This window comes from Garra rufa, unplaced genomic scaffold (genome assembly GCF_049309525.1).
Source record: "Garra rufa unplaced genomic scaffold, GarRuf1.0 hap1_unplaced_005, whole genome shotgun sequence".
Classification (NCBI taxonomy): domain Eukaryota; kingdom Metazoa; phylum Chordata; class Actinopteri; order Cypriniformes; family Cyprinidae; genus Garra; species Garra rufa.
In genome coordinates, this window is record NW_027394280.1 from 588877 (window position 1) to 599682 (window position 10806).

General features: G+C 42.1%; 1 protein-coding gene across 1 annotated transcript in view; it reads left to right on the top strand.

Moving 5' to 3' along the window:
* The first annotated feature begins 5855 nt into the window (after positions 1 to 5855).
* Positions 5856 to 10806, top strand: part of LOC141312746 (solute carrier family 12 member 9-like) — a 96725-nt gene continuing 91774 nt past the window's right edge. The window contains exon 1 of the mRNA XM_073832622.1: positions 5856 to 5971. Coding sequence (XP_073688723.1) covers positions 5856 to 5971 — 116 coding nt within the window. The remainder of the gene's footprint in view (positions 5972 to 10806) is intronic.

Sequence of the window (10806 nt, forward strand, 5' to 3'; positions counted from 1 at the left end):
AACAACGCAGCCGGCGCAGCGGTCAGTAACCGCGGCATTGTGGGTATCGTTATTTCGCAAATTAACAACACAAGAGATGGCTCCTAAAAGAAAATTCCCGAGTGGTGCCGAAGGACGAAAAAAAAGAAAAATTGAAACGGAAAAAAGATCACAAGATAAAGGTATGTATGTTATAATGTGACTGGTCCATTTCATTTCACTCAGATTAAATAATCCGCCGTTTTTCTTGCTAGCATGCTGCGTGCTAACAAGAAAAACGGCACACAGCGTTGCAGTGAGTTATTCTAAAAAAATAGCATAATGAGAGCACTTTCATGTCGTATCCGACACATTGCAACACAGCAGGGGGTTATTTAATTTAATAATAAACTAGCTGGTAAACTAGTCGGGCTCTCTGGCTGCATGTCACGTGACGTCAGAGAAATGTGAAAAGTAGACAGCGAAAACGCGGTTTTGATGATGTCATTGATAATTTTGCTTCAAGAAAAGCAAGAAGGCTAAAATTTTGAGGACTCACTGATGTGGGATGGTGGTGAATAGATAAATAACTACTGTATAGTGTTTACAGTAGCCTCTAGCTGTTATTTTGTACAATAGTTAACACTTTTCACTATTTAACTATATTTTGAATATTTTGCTTATGGTTCATGTTTATTTAAGTTTTCATTTCTGGGTCATTTCTGGGTGTTCATTTGTCATTGCCTTTATTTATAGACATTGTTATATGCAAGTTCATTGCTTTTATAGTGTAAATTTGTTGACTTTATTATTTATCATTTTGAATATTTTCCACTTATTAATCATTGCTATTTGTCAAAATATTTTAGTTTTTATTGGTGTTCATTTGTCATTGTTTTTACTTAAAAGCTTTGTTACATGCAAGTTATTTGCTTTTATAGTTTAAATATGTTGATTTTGTGATTTTGTTGATTTTGACTATTTCTTATTATTTGTAGTGCTTTCAAAATTTGATATATATTTTAATATAATGAGACATTGTTTTAAAATAAAGTAATATAGTTGTTGTTAATTCAAGTGCATGTGTGTTCATTCAGTTACGAGCAGTTGTGTTATTTGGTGGTTGCCCTGTGAGTGTTTTGGGGCCACACACAAAATCTTGCTTAGGGCCACCAAAATCCTAGGGCCGGCCCTGCTCTTTCTCACCTGCTCCCTGATCCCAAAAGAGATCATGGAGATCCACTCAAACTAGTGCAAACCACAACACACACACTATATACTTATTCACAGAAATAAGTATTCTCACTCACAGCGATGTGTAGTGCAACATCTTACACAAACTCAGCTGTTAATTACATGACCAAATGTTTTCTGTTTGTTTTGGAAAGTGAGAAATGCACCTGTAAAACATTATTGACACTTTTCTAACTTTGTGTTTGGACTATTCAAATTACTTCCACAAGAGGAAAGAATGGTGGACTACACCATGCCACAGGTACCAGAGACAGGTACCAACATTCCACACTTCAAGTCTCCAGCAACAGATACGACCATAATCTGAGCCTCCAGCCTGTGAGGAAAGAGATATTTTCCATGAACAGAGTCTTCGTCCAGCGAGACAACAACAGATGCAGCATGTCCTGAGTCTTCATCCAAGAGAGACCAAGTTCTGGTCCAAGATCTCTAGCCTAGAGAGGCAGAAGACAAACAGACATTTGCAACAATGTTAAGCTCCAGAGAGCAAAACTTCACTTCAGGTACCTTTGTTCCAAGCTAAGGGCCTTCAGCACCTAGACCTGGGCCACATCTGCGTGTTCCAGATCTTGTGACGCTTTGGTGCTCCAGGAGATCAGCATCCTACAGTGCCCTCAGTACGAGAATGTATCTGTTAGTGCCTCACCCTTGCTGAGCAGACTCGGTACTTTGTTGCTCTGTTAGTGTCCCTTCCTTCGCAGGTAGCAGACTCAGAACAAAGAGTGTCTTTTGAAAAGGAACCCTTAAACCTTTCCGATGAGATTAGAATTTGCCACTTCTCCCTTTCCATGCTGTGATTGGCTGGTTGCATTGGAACATGGGGTAGCCCACCCTTCTTTTCTTCTTGTGGATTTAATTTGCACAGTTCTAACACAAAGTTAGAAATGTGGCATTAAAGTTTTACTGGTGCATTTCTTACTTTCCAAAACACAGTCAGTAAACATTTTGCACGCAGTGACGCCCAATTAGCTGCCACACAGACGTCCTCTACAGACACTCCTCTGAATAACGCCCATGACGTAACCATGCCCCTTGTCGAGTGTGCGCACACCACCGTAGGTAGGGGCAAACCCCTGCTTCTGTATGCAATAGAAATCGCCTCCACAATCCAATGTGAAAGGCGTTGCTTACACAGCGGTCTCCCCCGAACCAGGTTGGCAAAACACACAAACAGCTGATCTGCATGTCTGACCCGTGTCTGCTCCACATATGCACTGAGAGCCCGCACAGGGCATAACGCATGCAGCTTTCTGTCCTCCTCAGAATCAATAGAGAGGTTTGACAGAGCGGGCAGCTCAAATGGTAGAGCATTAAATTTCCCTGATGAGACTTTAGGCGTATATGCTGCAATCGGACGCAACACCACTCTAGATCCATCCAATGCAAACTGGATGCATGTGGGATGCACTGACAGCATGCAGGTCACTGTAAAAGGGATTAATACATATAATTTAGCTCAAAGGGAATCGAATATGATTCAATAGGGAATTTGAACAGAATCGCTGTTTTACGGCTGTTCCAGAGTCGACCCGCGATTCATTAAACAAGTCGTGTAACAGAAACTCTGCAATAGATATTACTATCCAGAATATAGTGAAACACTATATATTAGCACAGTAGCAAAATCAGCAGTTTAAGACATTAACTTGTAAGCACAAAACACAAGATACTTTTCTTTTCTAATAAAAATATGATTTTATTGGATAAACCTAACACATACAAACTAATCTAACATAAACACACATTCACACAGGTTGCAGAAAGAGAAAGTGAGCAAAGAATGAGTTTAAAGGAATGAAAATATGAAGTCCCAAGTTTATAGCAATATGTGCAATTGCTTAGACCTGAACAACCATCAATCACTTAATTAACCCTCGTATTGAGTCTCTCAAAGAGGTTATTTAACTTTATATCAAAATGCACCAGTTCAGTTAGAACCTGGAGGTTACTTGCGCGTTGCCTTTGTATGAAGGGAATTCCTGTCTGTCACGGTTCAAACAAGGAGGTCTGGGTCCAAATGCAGGTTGGAAAATGTTTTAATGAGAATAACCACTAAACAAACAAAAAGGCCAACACGGCACAAACTGAAAGACTAAATAACAAAATCAAAAACTAAATCAAAAGCCAAGATCTGAGAATACACAGGAGACGAGACAATGCAGACATGAAGCAGGAGAGAAAGGTGAGAGTATTTAAAGACCGGATAATAGTGAACAGATGTGAGTGAATCAGTGTTAACGACAAGGACAGGTGAATGCTATCAGATGTGCAGTGCAGGAACAGCGACCTCAGGTGGCTGAGGGAAACCCCACAGCCCCAATCATGACAGTACCTCCCCTCAAGGGAACGGCTTCCAAAAAATCTAGAGGGAGGAGGAACAGGGGAAGGTGAATCAGGGGGAGGGATGGCGGGCCAGGTCCGTGCAGCGGAGTCACGCAAGCAGGCCTTGCCGCCCGCGGAGCCTCAGCGGACGCCGCCGCATTAGGCACGGAAATAGCGGACGTGGCCGCGTCAAGCACGGAGATAGCGGACGTCGCCGCGTCAGGGACAGGACGCGCAGCCGCCTCAGCGCCAGGAACAGGACGCGCAGGATGCACAGCCGCCTCAGCGCCAGGAACAGGACGCGCAGGACACACAGCCGCCTCAGCGCCAGGAACAGGACGCGCAGGACGCACAGCCGCCTCAGCGCCAGGAACAGGACGCGCAGCCGCCTCAGCGCCAGGAACAGGACGCGCAGCCGCCTCAGCGCCAAGAACAGGACGCGCAGCCGCCTCAGCGCCAGGGACAGGACGCGCAGCGGCCTCAGCGTCAGGGACAGGACGCGCAGCCGCCTCCCCATCAGGAACAGAACGCGCAGCCACCTCAGCGTCAGGAACAGCGATGGCGGTTGTCGCCACCTCCTCGCGGAAGAGCGTCTCCACTCCGTCCGCAAAGCAGGAGCGCTTCCGTGCAGCCTCGGCGCTGCGGGCGTCCATTGCCGCCAAGCAGGCGTAGATGAACTCAAACCTAGCGGCCGACGCCGCCTCAAAAGACATCCCTGCAGTGTCAGGAACAGAGCGGGTGGTCGCGGCCCCCAAACGCACGTCCGCCCGCCTCCTCAAAAAAAATCCTCCCCGCTGGACCCATCTTTGATGTCTGCATTCCGTCACGTTAGCACAGAGGAGGTCTGGGTCCAAATGCAGGGAAGGTGTCTTTAATGAACATAAACAAATAAACAAACAAAACCAAAAGGTCAACACGGCACAAACTGAAAGACTAAATAACAAAATCAAAAACTAAATCAAAAGCCAAGATCTGATAATACACAGGAGACGAGACAATACAGACATGAAGCAGGAGAGAAAGGTGAGAGTATTTAAAGACCGGATAATAGTGAACAGATGTGAGTGAATCAGTGTTAATGACAAGGACAGGTGAATGCTATCAGAAGTGCAGTGCAGGAACAGCGACCTCAGGTGGCTGAGGGAAACCCCACAGCCCCAATCATGACACTGTCGCTCATTCTAAAGGGTTTTCCCGAGGTTGCTGATTGGTTGGTGGTCGGTCAATGTGATGTCTTCTTGGGCGTTGGCTGGATGTGAGAGTTGTGCGCTGTTAAAGTTCAGGTCCGCGAAGATGTTTGGGTCGGTCGCGGCTTGCACAAAACTTAAGAGAAATAAAAAGATTAAAAGTAAAAGACAGAAGTGTAATGATCTCCTCATGTTTCCTTTAGAGCAGCGTATGGCATGCAGGCCAGGCAGCGTCGAGACGCGGCGGCACAAGAGAGCAAGGGTATGGAGTAAGCGTGAGAGAGTAAGAGGGCGATTTGAAGGTGTCCTGAGTTTTTAAACTCAGCTTTTGGACACATCCCAAATGGTGTCTTGACCAATTAAAACATTTTCCTAATTCAAAGGACTGTTAGTTGCTCCTCCCAACCATAAATCACAATGTCATCTGATCAGTCCCGTGATCCCAACTTTCCTGCTCTTGGCAAATTAAATTTGGACTTGATTTCGATAACAAGACTAAAATACACTTTGCAAAGAATTGAATTTCACACATGGCGTCCAGAACGAGAACCAAATCCCACGAAGGCACCATTGATTTCGCAACGGGCCTCAGACGCCACGCCCCCTTAATCTCCGCAATCAGGCACTGATACAGTGATAGGAATTTACGCCCACTCCATTCTTCAAAAACACGCCTCTTCAATTCCCTGTCTTGCGGACCACCCCTGGACAATATGTCCGCCCCACCATTCAGATGGCCTGGGACGTGTACTGCCTTGAGCGATGCTAGATATTTGTTGCTTCATATCAGAAGCTTCCATGCGAGTTGCAACAGGGGAAGAGAGCGGTATATATACGACACTACAGTCATGTTGTCAGTCTTGATTAACACATGTCTGGCCTGTAAGCGCTGCGCAAAGTGTTCCAGTGCCAGATAAACCGCCTGCAACTCCAAATTATTCATATGACGCTGCTTCAGATCCTCTGACCACACCCCTCTTACAGGGCTCCCCATCCCTGTAATGACGCATCTGTCGACACCACTATATGTGAAGTAACTCTGCCCAGGTGAATCCCCTTCGACAACAAGGCGGGGTTTCTCCAGGGAATCAGAGCCTGAATGCATGCTGACGTAATTATCACCTGGCTGTTCAAATGCCCATCGCCCATTCGTGCTCATCGCCCACCTCTGGGAATGCACGCATAAAAAGGAGTCCCAGCTGGACGACTGCTATCATCGAGGCCATGAGCCCCAGCTGTTTTAACACCAGGTGAAAATGGATCCGCTTGCCCAGCTGGAAATGGGCCAGACTGCTGCAAAAGTCCCTCGCCCTTCGTACCGACAGGATAGCTGTGTTCTGTACGGAATCTATCTCTAAACCGAGATATGAAATCTGCTGACTCGGAAACAGGGAGCTCTCCCGTAGATTTATTAAAAATCTAAGAGCCCGTAAATGAGAGACAAGTATTTGTGTCTGTAACATCGTTTGCTCTCTACGGCCAGGAGTAGGTCGTCCAAATATGCGAACACTCTTATGCCCTGATGCCGTAACAGTGCCAGTGCCAGACACACACTTCGTAAAGACCCATGGGACCAGGGAAAACCCGAAGGGCAGGACTTGAAATTCGTATGGCATCCCTTTGAAGGAGAACCTCAGAAACTTTCTGTGCCCCGGGTGGAACGTGACGTGGAAATACTGCGTGCGTGCCCGCCCCGACTCCCAGGCACCGGGCCTCGGTGCTGTCGCTGCCGCCGGCCTCTTGGCTGGTGGGGGCCGTGAAGACACCCCAGACCCTCGTTGAGCAGCCAACTGCGCTGGTCTGTTGTACCTCCTCTGCATCGAACCCTTTAATGACTCTGCTTGTTTTCTTTTTTTTTCACTTATTTTTTTTATTGAAGGTTTTCTTTTTTTCCCACATTTAAGCAGAAACAGTGTATTACACTGTTGCATTAAACAGATGTGGAGAAATACAGCAAACAAAACAAACAGTAACAGTAACAGTTGCTGGTATCTATTATTTAAAATAAAGTACTTGAAACAATCAATCTTTAAGCATCAGTTTCAGTGTCATATTGCATCCATTATTCCCATTTATTATTAAAGGCATTTTCTTTCATTCTAAGCCGATATGTCATTCGTTCCATGGTGTAGACCTCTCTCACGATCTCTAACCACTGATTTGTATTGGGGGGTTTGGCCTTGTACCAATTTCTTGTTATTGCTTTCTTACATGTGACCAGTAATATTTTAGTTAAATATCTATCTTCTTCTTACACATGACTTTTCAAACTTCCAAGGTACATAACTTTAGATTCCTTGGGTATTACATATCCTAGAATATCTTTCATTATATTGTGCACATTTTCCCAGAATGAATTAAGTTTATGACAATTCCAAAAGATGTGTGTGTGGTTTGCTTCTTTCTCTCCACATAACCGCCAACATATATGTTGGGAGCCAGTTTGTTTACTCTTCCATTTAGGTGTAATGAAGTATCGGGTCAGATTTTTCCATCCAAATTCTCTCCATATTCTAGAATTTGTAGTTGAGTGTTGCGTTTCACACATATCTTGCTATTCTTCTTGGGTAATACATTTATTTAATTCTCTTTCCCATTTTTTTATATGTATAGCGTGGAAGTTGCTTCTGAGTCTCTCAGGCTTTGGTACAATACTGATATTACCTTAAAATAAGTTCCACTGTACGTCTTAGTCAATACATCAAGTACACCATTTAAAGTTTTCACAATTTTTATTTCCTTCATGAAGTAGTCTCTTAACTGTAAGTATCTGAAGTGGTCCCTATTTTCTAATCCATAGCTTGTCTTTAGCTCTTGGAAGCTCATTATCTTCCCATTCTCTAACAGTGTACACATGGCTGTAAGTCCTTTCCCACCCCAGCTCCTGAAATTGTGGTCACTAACGCTTGGTTTAAACTCGTCATCATATGCGAACCAACTGAGTAATTTTAATTCCCTCTCTAATTTGTGTTGTTTGATAAAATCGAACCAGATATTTAGTGTGTGTAGAGTTATTGGGTCAATTGTGTCTTGTTTTGACTTCATTAATGTAGCATTACCAATCAAGGACTGGGTTGGGACACCCGCCGCTGTCTTCTCAATGTCTTTCCATCTCGCAGTATAGCCTCTGTCACACCACTTTAACACTGGTCAAAGTTGTGCCGCAAAGTAATAGTATTTCAAATTAGGAAGTGCCATACCTCCTTTGTCTTTTCCTAATTGTAGTGTGCTATATCTTATCCGTGGTCTTTTTCCATTCCATATGAACCTAGAGAACATCTTATCCCAGGTTCTGAACATTTCTTGTGGAATCTTAATAGGTAGACACTGAAAAAAATATAACAGTCTAGGGAGAATGTTAATTTTAATTACATCAATACTGGAATTCAGATCTATTGACAGGATGGACCATCTTTCTATGTCTCTACTAATTTGAAGATGGATCCGATCATAATTTACTTTGTAGATCGTAGTTTGATCGCCATTTTAAATTATAGATTTTCTTGATTTGTATAGGTGGGGTATAGTTAAAGGTTAAGATCTGCGTTTTGTTCACGTTTATTTTGTATCCTGAGTGTTCGCGGAATTTGTTTATAAGATACATTAGTTGTGTAAGAGTCGTACTAGGGCTGTCTAAGTATATTATAATATTGTCCGCAAATAGGCTTATTATATGTTTCTCTCCATTGATAGTAATCCCTTTTATTTACTCACTCTGCCTTATCGCTTGTGTTATTGGCTCAATATATATGGCAAAGAGGAGCGGTGATAGGCAGCATCCCTGATGCGTACCTCTTCCTAATATTATTCTTTCTGTTAGGCTCCCATTAACTTTTATTCTGGCTATAGGGTTTTGATAGATAGTTTTGATACAATTGATTGAGTCTTTATTAAATCCAAATCGTTCTAATACTTAGTACAGGAAATTCCAATTTACACTGTCAAACGCTTTTTCAGCATCGAGACTTAGCAGAGCAGCACTGTTTTTATTAATTTGTATTGTGTTAATTTTCTGTATGGTTCTTCTAATGCTGTCTTGTGTCTGATGCCCTACAATGAAGCCGGTTTGGTCTTCGTCAATTAGCTCATCTATAAATTTCTCGTATCTTTGTGCTATAATAGATGTATATATTTTACAATCTACATTTACTATTGATATTGGTCTATTACAATATTCTATGTCCTTACCTTCTTTCGGGATTATGGAAATTATCGCCTCTTTCCAGGATGGTGCTAAGTGGCCTTCTTTAAGAGTACAATTAAAAGAATCTGCAAGGAGAGGTACCAATTCCTTTTTTAAAAGTCCTGTACCACTCAGAAATCCGTCTCCTCCCGGGGTTTTATTTGCTTTAAGTTTAGTTATAGCCTTGGATATTTCCTCAGGTGTTATAGGAGTTGTGAGCTCTTTTTCATTTTGGCATTTTCCAATAGATGGCAGATCGAGTGAGTTGAGAAACTGTCTTTTCGCCTCCTCACTTGATGAGGGCATTTGTGTATATAGGTTTTTATGGTAGTCTTTAAATATTCTTTCTATTTCTACATCTTTGTATTTTAGTTGATCTGACTGATCTCTTATTTTATATATTGTGTTTAATGCCTGTTGTTTTTTAAAACGTCTTGCCAGTAATCTGGCAGCTTTAGGGCCAGTTTCATAATATTCCTGTTTCACAAACCTAAACTTTTTCTCTATCTCTTCCTCCAGGATTTTGTTTATTCCCTCTTTTATGGTCTTCATTTCCTGTAGGAGTTGAGTTTTTTGGGTGTTTTGGTATTTTATTTCTAAGTTTTTTAGTTTTTCTGTCAGGTCTAGATAAGCCGCTTGTTTTAGTTTCTTTTGGTCTGATGTGATCCCTTACAGAAAAACCACATGAATTTCACCATGAGTTTTCCACATGTGATCACATGTGTCCACAAATTTTCCACATGTGCAACATAATAGAGCACATGTGGAAATTTTTCATGTGTTAAAATTGGTTTTAACATGTGGATCACATGTTAGCTACATGTAACAAATACATTTTTAGCTTCACACCCTGATAATTTGTTGACTTTTAGTTTTTTCTCAACTTCCCATTTCCTGTTTCCGGTCCTGTAGTAGTCCCTTTGTTGCAAAGTTGATGATACACTTTGTTATTAGCTTGTACCTATAATTTATTGATCATCAGTTAGGTATATCATTTTATTCATATATATGTATATATATATATATATAGTGTGGTGTGTGTGTGTGTGTGTGTGTGTGTGTGTGTGTGTGTATTACAATAATATAATAATTTCTTGTTATTATTATTATAACTAATACTAAGCAACCATGACCTGCACACTTCATGGATTCAATGAAGATTCAGCAAAGGGTAAATGGATTTCTAGCATTAAAAATCACTGGTTATTCCTGTACAGCTATGATAAGCTGTTTCTACAACTTGGCAGTGCTTTCAATGTTATTAAGGGAAAGGATGAAGCCGATTGGTTGGTTCATGTCACATAACCTGCGGTTCATTATGAGCGCGCACAGTGTGCGTGTACATTTGAAATAACGATCTTATGTGCGCAGCGCAAAAGACACTATGGCTGTCAGTGTTGTAGTCGAGTCACCAACTGTCGAGTCGAGTCTCGAGTCCCAGTGTTCGAGTCCGAGTCCAAGTCGAGTCACCATTACCAGAGTTCGAGTCCGAGTCGAGTCTCAAGTCCCCAGTGTTCGAGTCCGAGTCGAGTCTCGAGTCCCGTATTCGAGTCTGAGAGTGCCTACATGTCTCCACTCTGGGACCTTCAAAAAACTGATAAAATGTATTAAAGAGGTTCTACATTAAACAAAAATGACACCACTGTCACAATTGCAAAGGGAGTTTATTACATGATTAGGAAATTTCCATTTTTGTGTGAACTAATCCTTTAACACTGTATTACAGAAATACACTCAGCGAAAAAAAGAAACCTGCATTTTACAGGACACTGTATTTTAAAGATACTTAAAACGTAAAAAAAATACGATATGCAGAGAGAGAGAGAGAGAGAGAGAAGAGAGAGACTTTGACTTTTCAAATCGCTTTATTTATATAATCATTTTTTTCCTTAAAAACAAAAC